A 21,638-nucleotide genomic window follows, 5' to 3' on the forward strand; every position below is an offset into this window, starting at 1 on the left:
TCAACAAATTGAATGACAAGCTGAAGAAAACATAGAAATTGCGCACTTTCTTGGTCAAGTGGAAATTATTGACACTGCAACAGAACTGATGATCGAGACCAAAACTTTGAGCCAGTAATCTCGAAAGTCAATTTGGATTTTCTTTCTCAATTCAAGACAAACTATTATTGTTCTGCCTGATATTTTCAAATGGTTTTCAAATCATCAAGTTCTGGAAGACGTACCATTTTCAGTTAAACCGAAATGCAGCAGATCTGACAGCATCTTTATGGATTATAGAATCACAGCAAGTTCTTGAGTTGACAAACTTGTCTGCAACTAGGTTATCTGTAGCTGATAGAAAACATTCCTTCTAGACAGAAGATGCACAATGCCAAGATAGTGACTATATTCAATTTTGTTAGATTTAACCTCAAACCCATTAAGAACATGAACATTTGACCCCAAAAAATTGAACATTTCTTAAAGATTGATCTCGCTTATTCCAGACTACTGAAACTTCACAGGGAGTAAATTGAAATTTTTTTTTGTCAAATCTCACCCCAGTTATTCCAAACATTTAATCAGCTTCATGATTATTCTCTCCTCCAAATATACTTGAAGAAGATAAGCCTATTTCTGTAGAAGTTTCTAGGCAGGAGACATACGCAGGGAGTGAATCAGAAAATATGTCATTGTCAAAATTAGTTTTGGTGTTTCGAGAAGAAAATCCTGCTGTACCGACACATGAGGGTACAAATTAGGAGCAAAAATAGGCTAATTGGCCCTTTTAGCATGCTCCCCTGTTCAATAAGATCGTGGGTGATCTGCTTGTGTCCCAAATGCAACATTATCCTGAATAATCTTTGATTCTCTTGCTTCACATGACTCTTCCTACTACTACTGCCTGAAACATACTCAATGACCTCACCTCCTCTACCTTCTGAGGCAGTATTCCAAAGTCTTTCAATCCACTGAGAGAAAAAAAAGTCCCCTCATCTCAATCTTAAAATTTTTAATTTTAAAACAGTGTCCACTAGTTCTGGGCTCACTAACAAGAGTAAATATTCCTTCCATGACCACCTTGTCAAGACCATTCAGGATCCATACACTTCATTCCACTGAATTCCAGTGGACAAAAGCCTGGCCTATCCAACCTTTCCATTATAAGGCAACCCACTCATACATGACTTCTGAGTCATTGACGCAGTATATTAAGATCCCTCTGATACTCTTGAAGATCACAATGAATAGAATTCTGATGAAAAGTCACTGGACTCAAACGCTAACTCTGCTTCCTTCCCGTAAATGATGTCAGACCTCCTGAGTCTTGCCAGCAATTTTTACTTTTGTTTCAGATCTCAAGCATCTGCAGTATTCTGTTTTATAACAAAATTAATTTCCTTCTATGGCCAAATTATGTGACAAATTGTTTAATGAAGGAGCACTACCTGTGGCCATTGAAGATGTGATGCCCCTACTAGTACTTTCAATTATGCAATAAATTCATCCTGATCTTTCAACTAGCAACAAATAGGTTGAACTCTCCTATGTCCTAACCTCCACCTCCACACACCGGGGAGTAGTAGTTTGGCGCACCAACCTGTACACTACTGAAGCCAGATGCCAAAAGACTGACACCTCCTCTTACTGCCCCCTTGACCAGCACCTCACCTCCCATCGCCAAACCATCATCTCCCAGACCATCCACAGCCTCATCACATCAGGGGATTTCCCATCCACAGCCTCCAATCTCATAATCCCAGAAGTCCGCACCACCCAGTTCTACCTCTTACCCAAAACTCACAAACCTGACTGCCCCAGTCAACCCATCGTCTCTGCCTGCTCCTGCCCAAAAAACATATCTCTGTATACTTGGCACTGTCCTGTCCCCCTTGGTCCAGGACCTCCTACACATATATTCAGGACACCACCTGCACCCTCCACCACCTCCATGACTTTTGGTTCCCTGGCCCCCGATACATCATCTTCACCATGGACATCCTGCACACGTCCAACCACCAAGACAAAGGCCTCCAAGCCCTCTGTTTCTTTCTGCTGACCCAACCAGGTGCCCCTCCACCAACACACATTCGATCAGCTGAACTGGTCCTCACTGTCAACAACTTCTCCTTCGAATCCTCCAACTTCCTTCAGACGAAAGGGGTAGCCATGGACACCTGCATGAGTCCCAGCTATGCCTGTTTCTTCGTCAGGTGTGTGGAACAGTCCATTTTCCGTAGATACACAGGCACTTTTCCTGACCTTTTCCTCCATTACATTGATTCCACTTCGTGCTCCCACAAGGACATTGAACAATTCATCAACTTCACGAACACCTTCCACTCTGACCTCAAGTTCACCTGGACCATGGACCATCTAAGACATCTCTCTCCCCTTCCTGGACCTCTCCATCTCCATTTCCAGCGACCGACTCAACACAGACATCTACTTCAAACCAAGTGACTCCCACGGCTTTCTGGACTACAACTCCTCCCACCCCCACCCCTGTAAAAACACTATCCCTTACTCCCAATTCCTCAGCCTCCACCGCATCTGCTCCCAGTAGGAGCAATTCCACTCTAGAACATCCCACATAGCTTCCTACTTCAATCACACTTTTTCCTCCCACATGGTCAACAATGCCCTCCAGCGCATCTCCTCCACTTCCTGCACCTTCGCCCTTGAACCCCACCCCTCAAATGTAAGGATAGAACCCACCTGGTCCTCACCTTCTACCCCATCAGTCTCCGATACAATGCATCATCCTTTGCCATTCCCACCACCTACAGTCAGACCCCAGCACCACAGATATATTTCTCTCCCCAACCCGTCAGCATTCCACAAAGACCATTCCCTCCGTATCTCCATCATTAGGTCCACGCCTCCAAACAACCCACCCTCCACTCCTGGCCCCTTCCCTTGCCACTGCACGAGTTGTAGAACCTATGCCTCCCCCCTCAGCTCCATTCAAGGCCCCAAAGGAGACTTCCACATCCGACAGAGATTTTCCTGCACATCCAAACACCTCTGTTGCTCTCGATGTGGTCTCCTCTCGATCGGAGAGACAGGATGCCAACTTGCGGAACGTTTCAGGGAACATCTCCAAGACACACACATCAAACAACCCCACTGTCATGTGGCCAACCAATTCAACTCCACCAAGGACATGCAAGTCCTGGGCATCTTCCACCGCCAAATCCCAGCCACCCAACGCCTGGAGGAAGAACGCCTCACCTTCTGCCTCTAACCCTCCAACTCCACAGCATCAACGTCGATTTCACCAGTTTCCTCATCTCCCTCCCCCCACTTTATCCCAGATCCAACCCTCCAACTCGGCACTGCTCTCTTGAACTTCTCCCCCAACTGTCCATCTTTCTTCTCACTGCCTGACCTTCTGTGCTTTTCCAGGACCAACCTTTTTGACTCTGATCTACAGTATTTGTAGCCATCACTTTCTCCTTGTTACCACACAGTCTGCTATTACACACAACCCATTGTTAGCCACTTACAGTCTCCTTAGCAGCTATTCACCCTCCTAGCCAGATATTTATCCATTCCTTTGTCTGTTCAACTGTTTACTCCTTACCCCCTCCCGCATCCTGTCTTCTGCACAAAATATGACATTTTCCTGGATACCATCAGTTCTGAGAAAGGGTCACCTGACCTGAAAGGTTAACTCTGATTTCTCTCCACATCTGCTGCCAGACCTACTGAGCTTTTCTGGCAATTTATGTTTTTGTTTCTTATTTACAGCATCTGCAGTTCTTTTGGATTTTAACAAACAGTTAAGCCTGATGAGATTGTACAGGATCAGAGAGAGCAACAAACAGTTTTGCATATCTCAGGAGGTCCTTCAGGCAATACCAAATATGCACCTGGTGTTCTTGCTTTGCTTGGGAGCCCAGAAAATTCTTTGTCTCTAGGCATACGGTCAGAAGAAATGCTTCTTAATGAAAGAATGTTCTTCTTGTATTGCCTTTTCATCCAGAATGGTTTGCAGCCACTAGGTAAGGTCCTGACAGCAAATCTTCCAGAGCAATAAGCAATCTCTGAAGAAATTTTCATCAGTAATTCACAGCTCTTATGTGAACGTTTTGAAAAGTGAATCCATACTGACCATATGTGGCGCACAATGGCTCAGTGGTTAGCACTGCTGCCTCACAGCACCAGGGTCCCAGGTTCAATTCCAGCTTCGAGCTACTGTCTGTGTGGAGTTTGCAAGTTCTCCCTGTGTCTGTGTGGGTTTCCTCCGGTGCTCCTGTTTCTTCCCACAGTCCAAAGATGTGCAGATCAGGTGAATTGGCCATTCTAAATTGCCCATAGTGCTAGGTGCATTAGTCAGGGGGAAATGGGTATGGTTGGGTTACTCTTCAGAGAGTCAGTGTGGACTGGTTGGGCCTGAAGGGCCTGTTTCCACACTTTAGGGAATCTAATCTATGCATTCCTTCTGATGATTCACTCATCTCTTCATTCCAATCTTGAGAATTTGGCATGAGGAGCTCAAGATGCTAATGTAAAGTAACAGTGAAACCTGGCAACTCTTATTTAGTGGTGTAGCTTTATATTTCAGCATTGTTTTATTATCAAATTACTTTTTCTACCAAAGATGCCAAGGGAAATTACGACAAGCTGATACTGCTCAAGGTGAAGTGGTATCCTCCCAATCATCACCTTGATATCGATGCAGTGACCCACAGGCAACTGGTCTGATAAATACAGTGAAGTCCAGTATTATGTTACCAATTTTACTGTTTTCATTTCAGCTGCTGAAAGCACCATTCAAGGTCACCAGTCTTTATTTTGGGACCTCATGATCAGTTACTCCATATTGGCAGTCAATGACTTGTAGCAATTTTCTGATCGTTTATTGAGATTGTTAAGAAGCGGCAGTTCAGATATGATACATCATGTAAAATAAAGTACGTGACTTTAGCAAATGAAAATGCTTCATCAATCCCAAAGCTGTTCTGTAAACTGGAGGAAATTTTGAATAGGTGTCTTTGTTCATTCCTCAAGCTGACTGCAGGGCTGCTCCTGGTCTTCTTTAAGAGAATGGTAGCTCACTTCCCTGCATCCTTTCACTCATAACCATTTCTTCCCTCCTATCCCTGTTCATAAATCTTATTTTGGAGTTGGCCATCTATATTGTTTCAAGAAGCAACTTAACTAATGACGCAGCTACTCATGGTGCCAGGATGATCGTTGTCATCCCTAAGAGCACCCACTTTCATCCTTAGGGTTGGTTCACCATCCTTTCCAAGAAAAAATACTTACTTGCCTAAACAATATACTGACAATAGGGTATATTTGGTGCCAGATAAATTGTTGACACTAGTTCAATGGGACATTATGACCTTAGTATTTCTTGCAATTCTTCTCTTTTGATTTTATGTGCCAGAAATTTGGAACGTTATTACCTGTACTGCTGTAATGGCTGTTCATCAAAATCTCATGACACAGTAAATAATAGGAAAATTTTGTTTTCAAGTTTTGGCACCAGATTATTACCCCCTTCTCTATTTCAAATGACCCAACATGGGATAACCATGCAGTTGAATGATGGGATTGAAATTACTTTCAGTTAAATGTTTAGTTGAATGTTACTAATCATTAATGTCAAGAAAATACTTCCAGTTGATAATTTTAGAAATTGAGAATGTACTTGGGGTAGATATAGAGACAGGGTTTAATAATATTGTTATGGCTGGAAATGTGTTGCTGGAAAAGCGCAGCAGGTCAGGCAGCATCCAGGGAACAGGAGAATCGACGTTTCGGGCATAAGCCCTTGACTGAGACAAGGTGGGGAGGGGGGAAATGAGGAAACTGGTGAAATCTGAGTTCATCCCTTGTGGTTGGAGGGTTCCTAGCCGGAAGATGAGGTGTTCTTCCTCCAACCGTCGTTTTGTTGTGGTCTGACGATGGAGGAGTCCAAAGAGCTGCATATCCTTGGTGGAGTGGGAGGGGGAATTGAAATGTTGATCCACAGGGTGGTTGGGTTGGTTGGTCCGGGTGTCCCAGAGGTGTTCTCTGAGACGCTCCGCAAGTAGCCGGCCTGTCTCCCCAATATAGAGGAGGCATCATCGTGTGCAGAGGATGCAATAGATGATGTGTGTGGAGGTGCAGGTGAATTTGTGGCGGATATGGAAGTTTCCTTTGGGGCCTTGGAGGGAGGTGAGGGGGGAGGTGTGGGCGCAAGTCTTGCACCTCCTGCGGTTGCAGGGGAGGGTGCCGGGAGTGGAGGTTGGGTTGGTGGGGGGTGTGGATTTGACGAGGGAGTCACGGAGGGAGTGGTCTTTACGGAATGCTGATAGGGGAGGGGAGGGAAATATATCCTTGGTGGTGGGGTCCGTTTGGAGGTAGCGGAAATGACGGCGGATGATGCGCTGTACATGGAGATTGGTGGGGTGGTAGGTGAGGACCAGGCTTGACTCCTCAAAACATTTTTAAGCAGGTAGCCCAGACTGTAACTTTGCTATTTGTTTTAGGTAAGTGTGTAGTGAATATTCCCGGAGTGAATTAGCTGATCCGACTGCCAAGTTTTAAACAAATGGAATTTATTTACAAAACTATGGAATGAAACACAAATGACAGAAAATAAAATATTGGATAACTTGCCCTATCCAAAACCCAACAGACTATCCCGACTTAATGACGCCATTCCAAAAATACTCGCAACAGTCCTAATAAACACATCTCTTAGCACAAAGAGTAAAAATGAAACAAACCAGGCTTACAGCCTTAAAGTCAGAGAGAGAGAGAGAGAGATAGAGACAGAGACAGAGAGACAGCCCAGCTCCAACCTAGTTGGAGCCTGGCCACTTATTCCCTCTCTGGAAAAAAAACTCAAAGGCATAGTAATCTTGTAAAAAGACCCACGTTGTGACACCTCATCCTTTTAAAAAAACCCATCAATATCCAAAGATGGCTTCAATTTTTAAAAAACCCCAAAAATTGGCTAGTGCTTTAAAACATACACATTCACTGACTATAACTGTGCAAAATGCACAACTACACTTGGATTCAGTCTGTGGTTGTCCCACCAACCAACACCTCCATCTCTCATTGGAGTCTCGACAATGCATCAGCAATCACATTTTCTTGACCTGCCACATGCACAATTTTCAAATTGAATGGCTGTAACAACAGGCTCCATTTTAACAGTCTGGCATTTTTGTCCTTAAATTTCTTCACAAAGTTTGATGGGTTATGACCAGTGTATACGATTGTCTCAGATACATTGCTGGAAATGTAAATACTGAAATGTTGTCGTGCCAACACCAAGCTCAAAGTCTCTTTCTAACCTGTTGATTGTTTCTGCTGATGAACATTCAACTTCCTGGAGAAATACCCAATAGTCTTTCTATCTTCTCGTCTTCCTGCAGGAGCACAGCACCAACACCCACATCAGTCGCATTGATAGCCACCTTGAAAGGCTTGGTGTAATCAGGCGTGGATAATACCAGGGCAGTGATTAACAGTCTTCAGGCTGTCAAATGCCTCCTGACAGTCTGCTGTCCACTAAAACTTCTTCCCTTTCTTTAGCAATTCAGTGAATGGAGCAGCCAAGCTGCTAAAATTCAACACAAACTTTCGATAAAATCCACTCAGTCCTGGAACCACAGTACTGCTCTTTTTGTCGATGGGATGAGAAATTCCCCAATTACTTTTGTTTTCACGTCCTGTGGGGCCATTTGTCTGTGTCCAGTAACATGGCCCAGGAAGGTGACTTGGGTTTTGGCAAATTCACTTTTAGCCAGGTACTCACAAACCTGCTTTCCGAAGTCGATCGAACCAGTTCAATAAATGTTGTAAATGTTCCTTCCTTATGTGACTACATAATGTATGATTATACACCACAGTTGGGTAATCCGGCAATGACATTATTGGTTAGCCTCTAAAATGTGGCTGAAGCGTTTTTCATACCAAATACTTTAAAATGTTACAGTCCATTTGGCATCACAAAAGCCGATATTGCCTTTACTCTTTCTGACAAAGGTACCTGCCAGTAGCCTCTGAGCAAGTCCAACTTAGAAATGTAAGTTGTTTGTCCCACCTTATCAACACAGTCTTCCAACTATGGAATTGGAAATGCATCAGTCTTTGTAATTGAGATAGTCCACATATAACCACTGGGTACCATCTGGCTTTGGCACCATTACTGCAGGTGAGCTCTAGTCACTGTAACTCACTTCGATTATGTCATCTTGGACCATGTGTTCAACCTCCTTTTGAACCTGTGCCAACTTTAGAGAGTTAAGGATGTTGCTTAATCAGAACACCATCTCCTACATCTACATCATACACAATTAGGTTAGTACTTCCAAGTTTATTTCCATATATCTGCCCATGTGATAGTAAAATAATTCTTTCAGGTCAGTTCGATTTTTCTCAGGAAGGTAATTCAATAGTTTATCCCAATATTTCACAACTTCCTCATTGTCCAATTCAATTTGAGGAATGTCCAATTCAGAATCCTCTGAACTTGGTTTTCCCCTCTGTGGATCTACATCATACACAATTAGGTTAGTACTTCCAAGTTTATTTCCATATATCTCCCCATGTGATAGTAAAATAATTCAATTTGAGGAATGTCCAATTCAGAATCCTCTGAACTTGGTTTTCCCCTCTGTGGCGTAATCATTAACACCTTCTCCTCCTGCTTTCCTTCCCTATCAAAATACCTTTTGAGCATATTCACATGATACACTCTGTGAGATTTCTTCCTGTCCCTATCAAGTAGTTCACCTCACTCAATTTCCTTTCAATTTGATAAGATCCACTAAACTTTGCTTTTAAAGGTTCATCTATTACTGGAAGTAATACTAATACCTTATCCCTGATAGCAACATTGCAAATTTTTGATTTCTTGTCTGCTTCCTGTTTCATTGCATGCTGTGATATTTTTAAATGCTGTCTAGCCAACTCCCCAGCTCTATTTAATCATTCTCTAAAATTTGACACATAGTGCAAACGCATGGTCTCTGAATTCTGACTTACTAACATCTCCTTAATTCATTTTAATGGTCCTCTCACTTCATGTCCAAAAACTAATTCAAATGGACTGAATTTGGTCGATTCATTTGTTGCATCTCTGATCGCAAAAAACACAAATGAAATTTCCTGCTCCCAATCATATGGATAGTGCTGACTCTAAGCCCTCATCATGATCTTTAGTGTTTGATGCCACCTTTCTAGGCTCCCTACGATTCTGGATGGAATGCAGTAGATTTTAATTGTTTTATTCCTAAGCTGTCTATAACTTCCTTGAATAGTTTGGATGAGAAGTCTGACCCTTGATCGACTGTATCTCTATTGGTAGTCTGTATCTAGTAAAAAAATTGAGCAATTCCTCTACAATCCTTTTAGCTGTGATATTGTTTAATGGGACGGCCTCTGGAAATCTAGTCGATACATCCATTACTGTTAATAAATACTGAATCCCACTTTTAGTTTGAGGTAAGGGACCTATGCAATCAATTAAAACTCAAATGCTGGAATAGATATTAAAGGTGCAGGCTTTATTACTGCCTTTGGTTTTCCAATTACCAGACATGTAGGTCACATCTGGCAAAATTCAACTACATCCATGTGCAGTCCAGGCCAGTAGAAATGTCTATTTTTAGCTTCTGTTTTCCTCACTCCAAAATGACCTCCAAGTGTAGCTCATGTGCCACTCACAACACCTCCCTTCAGTACCCCATTGGCAAGACAATATGATGATTTTCTGCTCATTCTCATCTGCTTCAATATGTGATGGTCTCCATTTTCTCATGAAGACATCACTTTTCAGGTAATAACAGTCAGGGATACATTTAGATTCCTTCTCTGTATAAGCCTTTTGATACAGCTGCTTTAAATTTTTATCTTTCTGCTCTAACTCAATGAGTTTTGCAGAGTTAAAGATATGTGCATGATTATCTATCTGCTCCTGTTTTATCTCAACTATCTGATCGAACACAGTCTCTGCTAATGCCACTTCAGTTTCCTTATCCTTTGATCTCTCCTGTTTCAACTGGTGGCTCTGTAACCTCATTACTAGACAATCAGGGAAGATTCCAGGGTAAAAATCTGACCACAGTAAGCCTACTGGTGAATCAGCTATATCATTCACAAGGTCAAATTGTATTCCTGGAGGTGAGAGTTTGTCCAGTACTCCTACCACAAATTCTCCAGTCTTTTCTGGACACTCTAGCCTCACTTTACATAACTGAGTATTTTTTGTCTCACCATGAAGTTTCATTACCAGTACCTTTTCTGGCAGTAGTTCATCAGCAGAATATATCTCCACATCCTTCAGCATCACAGATTGATAGGATCCTGTGTCCATTAATACTGTAACTTCTTTACTCCTCGCCTATGTGAATAAGCTTTACCCTTGCAGGTATATTTTCTAAGCAGATCCGGCACTTCCTCCTTAAACAACCTCCGATCAGCTTGTACACTCTGATGCAGCTTTCGAGCTTCCACTGTGCTTTCTGTTACCATTCCAACAGAACTCCCAGATTTGTCTAACTTTCCTACATTGGCTTTTTCCTAGCCCACTAACACTGTGATTTCATGTGGCCTACTTTATTGCAATGAAAATACCGGAGCTTTTTGCCTTCTTTATCCCCTTCAAGGGTTTCCTTTTTACCCTGTGGTGAGTTATCCTTATGATCTTCACTGAGATCTAACTTTCCCTTTCCACGTGAGGATTTCTCTTTACCTCAATTTCTATCCCTCATGGACTGAAATTGATTCTGGAAGCAAACTGTGTTTTCTGGACCAATTCATAATAATCAGCCATTTCAGCTGCTAACATTGTCATTTTAACTCTCTGCTCTTCCAAATGGGTTTGCACTATGTCAAGCAGTGAATTTTTGAACTCCTCCAAAATAATTGTCTCTCTAAGAGCATCATAAGTTTGCTCTATTTTTAAAGCTCTTATCCACCTATCAAAATTACTTTGTTTGATCCTTTCAAACTCAATGTAGGCTTGACCAGGGTCTCTCCCTAGATTCCTGAAACATTGTCTATTCCGGTACAAGCTCATATGCACTTAAGATAGCTTTTTTCACCTCCTCATATTCCCAAACACCACCTCTGATAGTATTGCAAATACCTCACTCAGTCTACCTACAAGTTTGGTTTGGATCAAGAAAAACCACTTTGCCACCGGCCACTCCATTTGTTTAGCCATTTTTTCAAATGAGATGACAAAAGCTTCCACATTCTTCTCATCAAATTTAGGCAATGTTTGAGCATACTTAAACAGTTTCTCACCAGGCTTTTGACTACCAGAGGCTTGCTCATCCTCACTCTCTTCCTCATTAAGCCTACCTTCAGTCTTCTTCTCCATTCTTTTAAGCTGACTTTCCTTTCTAAGTGTCATTTTCTGAAGTTCAAACTCTTTTTCTTTCTCTTCTGCTAAAGCCCTTCATTCGTTTTCTTTCTCTTCCGATTTTAATCGTAACTCAAACTGTTTCATTTCTGCCTCTAACTGAAGCTTCTTTACTTGTGATTGAAGTTTAGCTATCTCTATAGATTCTGATAAGGTTTCCAGTAAATTTAAATGCTGAGCTACTGCTGCAATCATCTTATCCATCCTCATGTTAGGAGATAACTTCACGTCCAGCTTGTCTACTAATTCCCACAGCTTGGTCTTACTTGCCTTTTGTAAAACCCACAAGGTCACTTCTTCCACCTCCAGAACTTCCTTGGTGACTGAAAGAGCCATTGCTATCCAAATGCTGTTAAAACTAACCAAATCAACACCAGAAATAAAAAACAATAAGACCTACCACTTACTGTTTACATTGCGCAAAGAGCCTTCAATCTATTATGGACTAGGCCCAACCCTCAAAACATTTTTAAGCAGGTAGCTCAGACTGTAACTTTGCTATTTGTTTTAGGTAAGTGTATTGTGGATATTCCCGGAGTGAATTGGCTGATCTGACTGCCAACAAACAGAATTTATTTACAAAACTACGGAATGAAACACGATAAACAAAAAATAAAGTACCAGATAACTTATCCTATCCAAAACCCGACAGGCTATCCTGACTTAATGATACCGTTCCAAAAATACTCGCAACAGTCCCAATAAACACATCCCTTAGCACAAAGAGTGAAAATGAAACAAACCAGGCTTACAGGCTTGAAGTCAGAGAGAGAGAGGCAGAGTACCAGTTTGCACTTGCCCCTACAGCCTTTCCCAGCACACACTGCTGCTGAACTGAATCAAAAACTCTAATCCAAATGAAGACTAGCTACACAGCTAGCTGACCAGCCCCCTTTGATTTTAATGTTTTTTTTAAGACATGAAAGCCTTAGGACAGAAGCATTATCTGTTAAGAGTAAATAAAAAGGGCCCCCAGTAAACCTTTCAAACCCAGCTGAGTTCAAGCTTGGCCAATTACCCCCACTCTGGAAAAAAACTCAAGGGCATAGTAATCTTGTAAAAAGACCAACATTGTGACAATATGCAGTTGAGAGTCTGAGGAATGTTGGGATTGAACTGTGACCTTCTAGAAGGTTGGAACTCAAGTAACTCAGAGCAAGAAGCTTTGCTATTTGTAAGCATGTGCCTATTCTTAAGTAAATCGTGCTTAAAGTAACTTTTGAGTCCAATCGAAGCTTATTTGAAGAAACAATACTTATATAGTAGAGAAAGGGTGTCGAAATACATAGAGGCAAAAGGAGAAATGATAGGGGTAGGGACAGAGAACTGACGTACTTAAAGGGACAGCTGACAAAGTTAATGCTCAAGAAAACTAATGGAGGATAGGAACAGCAAATGAAAGGTGTGCTTGGGCAGACATCACAAAGAATCAGCAGAATAGTTACAGACCTCCTGTCACCTGTTTTGTGTGTATAGAAAGGATTTTCTGCCTGTTTCATGTGATTGTGCTTTGATTTCTTATTGCTAGAGAGGGTAGCCTCATTGTCACTGTTTTCTTTTCATCTTTGCAGGAGAAGTTGTCAGACCCATCAAATCAAATGAATATATTTTTGACTTCCTGTTAGATGATAACTCAATCAGTCTTCATTTCCGACGCATGACATGGAGAGAACCTTTGCATTTTTATAATGACCTCTGTGTTAGTGTGCATTATAATCAGGTAAATCTTTGATCAGTGTTTTCATCTTTAAAGTGACTGGTGTCTCTTATTTATTCAACCCAGTTCTGTTGTTATTTTAGGTACTTCCTATTTACCTAAAAGGACAGCTACTTTTTCCAAAAAACATTCATGGGGCAGAACAGCAGGCTGCAATACTGGCTGCATATCAGCACAAAACCAAAGGAGCAGGCCATGTGCTAAATGTGTAAGTAGTGTAAACACAGCTCTTTTACAATGAAAAAACAAAGCAAAGGTATTGAAGGTACAGTATGACATACCAACAAGGTTGAATAATCAGAGGAAATGTGATTAATTAGGATGTAGTAATTAGGTAGCATTTAGCTCTTTAGAGTTTTAATTGTAAGGCACTTGGGGATTACTATGAGCTACATGGAATTTGGCATAGGGTAAATAAGATTACAGAGATGAGCATACTGCATAAAGACTGTGTGGGACAAACATCCCAGTTCATTGGGCATTGACAGTACTACTGTGCAAGTGGGATCTGTTGAGACGATCTACACCTGAACGATGTTGGTCATAGAATCATAGAGATGTATAGCACGGAAACAGACTATTCGGTCCAACTCGTCCATGTCGACCAGATATCTTAAACTAATCTAGTGCCATTTGCCAGCACTAGACCCATATCCCTCTAAACACTTTATATTCATATACTCATCTAGTTGCCTTTTAAATATTGTATTTGTACCAATCTCCAACAGGTCCTCTGGCAGCTCATTCCATACACGCACCACCCTTTGCATGAAAAAGCTGCCCCTTAGGTCCCTTCTAAATCTTTCCCCTCTCACCCTTAAACCTATGCCCTCTAGTTCAGGACTCCCCCACCCCAGGGAAAAGACCTTGTCTATTTACCTTATCCATGCCCCTTATGATTTTATAAACTTCTATAAGGTCATTCCTCAGTCTCCAGTGCACCAGGGAAAACAACCCCAGCATATTCAGCCTCTCCCTGTAGTTCATACCCTCCAACTCTGGCAACATCCTTGTAAATCTTTTCTGAATACTTTCAAGTTTCACAACATTCTTCCTATAGGAGGGAGACCAGAATTACTCACAATATTCCAAAAGTGGTCTAACCAATGTCCTGTTCAGCTGACCGCAACATGCCCTCCCAATTCCTATATTCAATGCTCTGATCAATAAAGGAAAGCATATTAAACGCCTTCTTCACTATCCTATATACCTGCGACTCCACTTTCAAGGAACAATGTACCTGCACTCCAAGGCCTTATTGTTCAGCAACACTCCCCAGGACCTTAGCTTTAAGTATATAATTCCTGCCTTAATTTGTCTTTCCAAAATGCACCACGTTACATTTATTTAATTAAACACCACCTGCCATTCCTCAGCCCATTGGCCCATTTGACCAAGATCCTGTTGTACTCTGAGGTATTCTTCTTCGCTGTCCACTACACCTCCAATTTTGGTGTCAACTGCCAGCACAAATCCTTGTGGCTCACAGGCATCCAGTCTAAAAGGCAACCCTCCACCATCACCCTCTGTCTTCTACCTCTGAGCCTGGTCTGTATCCAAATGACTAGTTCTTCCTGTATTCTATGTGATCTAACCTTGCTAACCAGTCTACCATGAGGAACTTTTTTGATTGTCTTACTGAACTCCATATTGATCATGTGCATCACCCCCTGCCATCATCAATCCTGTTTGTTACTTAACAAAGAACAAAGAAAATTTACAGCACAGGAACAAGCCCTTCGGCTCTCCAAGCCTCAGCCGATCCAAATATACTGTCTAAACCTGTTTGTCAATTCCTAAGCATCTGTATCCCTCTGCTCCCCACGTCTGTCCAGACGCATCATAAATGAATCTACCGTGCCTGCCTCTACCACCTCTGCTGGCATCATATTCTAGATGCCCACCACCCTCTGTGTGAAGTACTTGCCGTGTGTATCCCCCTTAAATGTTCCACCTCTCACCTTGAAAGCGTGACCTCTTGTTATTGAATCCTTCATCCTGGGAAAAAACTTGTTTCTATCCACCTTGTCTATACCCTTCATGATTTTGTAAACCTCAATCAGGTCCCACCTCAATCTCCTTTTCTCTGATGAAAATAAACCTAACCTACTCAACCTCTCTTCATAGCTAGCACCTTCCATACCAGGCAACATCCTCGTAACCCTTCTCTGCACCCTCTCCAAAGTGTCCACATCCTTTTGGTAATGTGGCGACCAGAACTGTACACAGTATTCTAAATGCGGCCGAACCAATGTCTTGTACAATTTTAACATGACTTGCCAGCTCTTATACTCAATACTTCTTCAAAAAAACTCAATCAGGTTAGTAAGACATGATTTCCCATGCACAAAGCCATGTTGACTAGCCATAATCAATCCCTGCCTTTCCAAATACATCCTGTCCCCTCCCTCAGGATTCCTTCCAACAACTAGCCCACCAATGATGTCAGGTTCACGTCTATAATTCCCCCAGCTTTTCCTTCCCATCTTTCTTAAATAGTGGCACCACATTTGCCAACTTCCAGTCTTCCAGCACCTCACCTGTCACTATCAATGATACAAATATTTCAGCAAGAGGCCCAGCAATCACTTCCCTAGTTTCCCACAGAGGTCTAGGGTACACCTGATCAGATCCTGGGGATTTATCCACCTTTATGCATTTTAAGACATCCAGCACTTCCTCCTTTCTAATATGGACATTTTTCAAGAGGTCACCATCTATTTTCTCATATTCTATATCATCCATGTCCTTCTCCACAGTAAACACTGATGCAAAATATTCGTTTAGTATCTCCCCATCTCCTGTGACTGCACACATAGGCTGCCTTGCTGATCTTTGAGGGGCCCTATTCTCTCCCTAGTTACCCTTTTGTCCTTAATGTATTTATAAAAGCCCTTTAGATTCTCCTTTACCCTATTTGTCAAAATTATCTCATGTTCCTTTTTTGCCCTCCTGATTTCTCTCTTAAGTATACTTCCATTGCCTTTATACTCTTCTAAGAATTCACTTGATGTCTGCTGTCTGTACCTGACATAGCTTCCTTCTTTTGTTCGAATGAGCTGTATAAATAGCAAATTAGAGAAGCATTAATCTAAAAAATTAGGTAAGGGATTAACCTTGGGCAACTGTCACTACTCAAATGGTAGAATCGAGTCAGGATAGTAACATTGGACCAGAAAGCCAGAAAATACAAGATGGACAGAATGAACCTAAGAATACAATAACAGTAAAGAGTAGATGTTATTAAAATAAAAAAATGGAAAAACTAAAGGTTCTGCATCTGAATGCACTTAGCATTCATAACAAAATAAATAAATTGCTTGCACACATTGAAGTAAGTGAATATAATCTGATAGCAATTGTAGAGATGTGCCTGCAAGGTGACAAGGACTGAGTCCTGAATATTGTGGGACATGTGACATTCAGAAACAACTATTGGGTTGCATGGTGGCTCAGTGGTTAGTACTTTTGCCTCACTGTGTTAGGGATCCAGATTCCAACCTCGGGTGACTGTCTTGAGTTTGCATGTTCTCCCTATGTCTGTATGGGTTTCCTCCCAGTGCTCAAGTTTCCTCGCACGCTCCAAAGATGTGCAAGTTAGGTAGATTGGCCATTCTAAACTGCCCATATGCCCAGGGAACTGCAGGTTTGGTGGATTAGCAATGGGAAATACAGGGTTACAGGGTTAGGATGGGTCTGGGGGAGGCGGTGTGAACTCAATAGGCCAAACGTCCTGCCTGCACACTACAGAGATTCAATGATTCTAAAACAAGTAGCTCGCTAAGGGTGTAAGGTTAGTTCTCATAATCAAAAATAGCAATGATGCTGTAGTTAGAAATGACCTTGTTTCAGGAGATCACAATGTGGAAATGGTTTAGACCAAAATGAAGAATAGTGGAAAACATTCCACTACAGATTCCTAAGGATAACCACAATGGAGGATGAAGGTTACAAGAAGAAATAAATGCTGCTTGTGATAAAGGAATGGCAATAATCATAAGTGACTTTAATCTACATATTAAGTCCAATATTCAGATTGGCAATGGTACCATGGATGAGTAGTTCACAGAATGCTTTCAACGTAATTTATTAGACTAACAGGTTCTGAAAGCAACCAGAAAGCAGGTTATGTTGTACTGTGTAATGAGGCAGGATAAAGTAATGACTTTAGAGTAAGCAATCCTAGGTAGTTACAATCATAATATGATTGAAATTTACATCCAGGTTGAAAGGATAGAGAGTGGGTCTACGATTAGTATTTTATATTGAAGTAACAGAAACTATAAATCATAGTATCATTGAATCCCTACAGTGCGGAAAGGGGCTATTCAGCCCATCAAATCTGCACCAACACTTTGAAGAGCTTCACACCCAGACCCAAAGCCCAAACCAATCCCCATATTTATCATGGCTAATTCACCTACCTACACATCCTGTGATAGTATGGATAATTTAGCATGGCCAATCCACATAACCTGCACATCTTTGGACTGTGGGAGCAAATCAAAGCACCCAGTAGAAACTTATGCAGACAAAGGGAGAATGCAGACTCCACATAGCTATCCAAGGCTGGAATCAAACCTGGATCCCTGGCACTGTGAGGCAACAGTGATACTCACTGAGTCACTGTGCCAGAATAAACAAAACAGAAAGATCTGGAAGCATTTATGGAGAGAATAACGAACAGAGTATTGTTTTGGGTCCAGTGACCCTGAATCAGAATGAGGCAGAAAAGCTGAGCTCGCTGAAGCTCTGATATGAGATTGGAAGGTAGATCAATAGGGAAGGACTGGCAGATGTTTAGGAGGATATCTGAAAATACTCAAAATAACTATATTCGTACTATACAGAAAAAATCCAAGGGGATGAAAACCAAATATGCATAAATGGGCATTTTTTCTGATTGACAGGATGTGATGAATTGGTTTCCACAAACCAACAGGCATTTTACAATTTTGCATCAATGGCTTAGATAAGGGGAGTAAAGCCATGGTAGCTAAATTTACAGATGACATTGATAGGTCCGAAAGTATGTTGTGAAGAGGATTAAAGAGGTTGAGCAAATAGACAAAAATGTAGCAAATAGAGTATAATGTGGGAAAATGTGAAATTATACACTTTGACAGGAAGAATAAACAAGCAATGTATTATTAAATGATTGCAAATTCTGAGGTGCAGAGGAATCCAGGTGCTTTTGTGCATGTGTTACAAGACGTTAGTGTGCAAGTCTAGCAAGTAATTAATAAGGCTAATGCTTTACTTTATGTCAAGAATTGAACATAAAAGTAAAGACATTATGCTTCAGTTCTACAGGCTCTGGTGAGACACATCTTGGACACTGTGATAGCTTTGGCCTCTTTATTTAGGGATAGATGTAAGTGTGCTTGAGGTGTATAGTGATTATTATGAGGTTGGACCCCGAAGAATATAAATTCTCTTATTGGGGCTGTTAATCTGGTCCAATCAGGGAGCATTTGCTGACATATAAAAAGGGTAAGTGTCAGATACTGACACTTTGGTACCTGACTCTGTACGAGGTAATAATCTTCGAGGAGAAAGTGAGGGCTGCAGATGCTGGAGATCAGAGCTGAAAATGTGTTGCTGGAAAAGCGCAGCAGGTCAGGCAGCATCCAAGGAACAGGAGAATTGACGTTTCGGGCATAAGCCTGATTCCTGAAGAAGGGCTTATGCCCGAAACGTCGATTCTCCTGTTCCTTGGATGCTGCCTGACCTGCTGCGCTTTTCCAGCAACACATTTTCAGCTCTGTATGAGGTAATACTATACTGTCAGTCCTCATCAAGGACTGCTCATTGCATAACAAAAGGGTGACTTGGTGACAGGGTACTGGTCTCTGTGGACTTATCCAAGGTGGTTTAGTGGAGGTTTACTAGTTGGTATCTGGATTAAGTGAGTTGTCTTGTAAGGAAAGGTTGGACAGACTGGGCTTGTTTCCACTGAATATGAGAGAATGAACACTGTTATGTTTGAAGTGTATAAGATCCTCATTGGTTTTGACAAGGGGGATGTGGAGAGGATGTTTTCTGCTGGGTCAGTGAGTCCCAAACTGTGAAGCAGTGTTTTATAACAAAAGCTCACCTTTTTATGACAGAAATTAGGACAGTTTTTTTCTCTCAAAGAGTTGTGCAACTTAAGAACTTTGCCTCAGATCGTGGTGGGGGTGTAGTCATTGAATATTTTTAAGGAGGAGATAGATGACATTTTTGGAGGACAATGAAATCAAAGTTTATCAGGACCAAATGATAATGTATAAAAGTAAACACAAACAAATCCGTCAAGGTCTTATTGAATGGTTGAGCAGATTCGAGGGACTGAAAGCCTCCTCCTGCACTCAATTCATGTTTTATATATCAGCATCTGATAGAGAAAAATAGGTAAATGGTTTATCTACAACTGTACAGAAGACAGTATTGATCATTTTGTAGTTTCTCCAAATGCAGACAGGCCTGCTGCACCCTTACAACATTTTCTGTGTTTATTTTGAAGAATAGGAAACTAAGCAGCTCACTGATTGTGAAGACTGTCAGATAGTGAAGTGAGAATAAAAGACCTAGGAAGAACTTAAGAAATAGGAGCAGGAGCAGGCTATTCAATGAGATCGTGACTGATCTGACTGAGGCCTCAACTCCACTTTTCTGCTGCCCATCTCCATAACACATGACTCCATTTCTCACTCAATCTTAAATAAATTCAGTGAGTCAGTTTTTCACTACTCTCTCGTGTAGAACATTCAAATGATTCACAACTCTCAGAGAAGAGATTCTTCTTCATATTTACCTCAATGATGGCTGAGGAAGGGAAAGCAGATAGCATGTCAGAGTGTTAGTGCTGCCTATTCTCCCAACACACCCTCTCATCTTAGGCTACTTCTACTACACCCACTTTTCTCTTTTTTATTATTTTTCTCAATTAAATAAATTATAAATAAAATGGAAAATTGGTCTTTTGTAAGATGCCATGGATTACTTGCTGTTCCTATCCCTCATGGATAAATAATATTACTATACAGATAGCTCAGGGCAATTTCACACAAGATAGTTCATAGCGTTTGCCTTGGGTTTGATAGCTCAGGTTTTTGTCTCTACAGGCAGCAGCTGAAGGATTACCTCCCTAAAACCATGGCGGCAAAATTGAATACCGAGAGGGTTCTGAAGCAAACTATCCAAGAACTTGATACAATGCATGAGCTCAGTCCTGTGAAAGCCAAGATCCAATTCTTATGTAAGTGTCTTTCTGATGAGGAAACAAAAAAATTGTTAAACCGTTTCAGTAACATCTGAGAATGCTATCTTGTGAAATGGAGAGTTACCCAAGGAGCAGAATCAGTAAAAATATAATGACAGCAGCAATCTTCTATAGTACTTTGTAATACTTTCGCAGGTCCTCAGGAGAGGGGCTCATAGTCAGCAATTAGTTATAAACCTTTCCTATTCTTCAATCCTCATTGGAACGGAGGGAGGTTTCACACGACTAAAATCCTGGAATTCCCTGACCGTGCTGTGGGCATATCTACCACCATGGATTTCAACTCACTATCATTCTCTCAACCATATATTTTATGAAGGAATAAAAATACTTTTGTCTCTTCAGGTTAGGTAATATATGCATTAAATTCAGTTCCCCTGGTAGGGTTAGCACTGCTGCCTCACAGCGCCAGGGCCCGGGTTCGATTCCAACTTTGGGCATTTGTCAGTGTGGAGTTTGCACATTCTCCCCATGTCTGCGTGGGTTTCCTCCGGTAGCTCCAATTTCCTCTCACAATCCAAAGATGTGCAGGTTAGATGGATTGTACATGGTAAACTACCCAAAATGTTAAGGAATGTGCAAGCTAAGTGGATTAGCCATGGGAAATGCAGGGTTACATGGAGGTGGGGGGGGGGGGGGGGGTGTTGGGTCTGGTTGGGATGCTCTCCAGAGGGCCGTTATGGATTTGATGGGCTGAATGGCGTGTTTCCATAATGTAGGGATTCTATAAATATATACAGGTGCAAGAAAAGTGTAAAAACGCCTCTACACTTCCTCATTAAGATATTTGAAACATCTTAATACTCTTGAAAATGCCAAAAATACAGTACATTTGTTAGCACCAGAAAAGAGAGAACTTCACATTTCAGGTAGTTGTTTCTTCAGAATAGACTCAAGCGCCTATAAAAGTAGACTGTTCCAATGTATTACCAGTTTCTGGATTCATTGTAAATTTCCAGTTTTCACGTTTTGTAAGGCCCTAAGATTCAGGAACAGGAGTAGGCCATTTGGCCTCTAGTACCTGTTCCCTTTCAGTAGGACCATGGTTGATCCAACATTCCTCACGTCCACTCTCCTGCTCTTTCCCGGTAACTCTTGATTCCCCTACTGATCGATAATCTAGCTATCTTAGCCTTAAGTATACACATGGATTCTGCCATCACAGTTCTCTGTGACAAAGAGTTCCAAAGACGCGCAACCTTCTGAGAGAAGACATTCCTCCTCATCTCAGTCTTAAACTGGTGCCCCTTAATTCTGAGACTATTTCCACTAGTCTTAGACTCCCATGAAGGAAA

General features: G+C 41.6%; 1 protein-coding gene across 1 annotated transcript in view; it reads left to right on the top strand.

Annotated features, from left to right (window-relative positions):
* Positions 1–21,638, top strand: part of LOC122562332 (unconventional myosin-XV-like) — a 447,653-nt gene that overhangs the window by 400,952 nt on the left and 25,063 nt on the right. The window contains exons 60-62 of the mRNA XM_043715207.1: positions 12,934–13,082; positions 13,163–13,287; positions 20,186–20,319. Of these exons, the coding sequence (XP_043571142.1) occupies positions 12,934–13,082; positions 13,163–13,287; positions 20,186–20,319 (408 nt within the window). The remainder of the gene's footprint in view (positions 1–12,933; positions 13,083–13,162; positions 13,288–20,185; positions 20,320–21,638) is intronic.

Source organism: Chiloscyllium plagiosum, chromosome 24 (assembly GCF_004010195.1).
Source record: "Chiloscyllium plagiosum isolate BGI_BamShark_2017 chromosome 24, ASM401019v2, whole genome shotgun sequence".
In the NCBI taxonomy this organism is placed as follows: Eukaryota; Metazoa; Chordata; class Chondrichthyes; order Orectolobiformes; family Hemiscylliidae; genus Chiloscyllium; species Chiloscyllium plagiosum.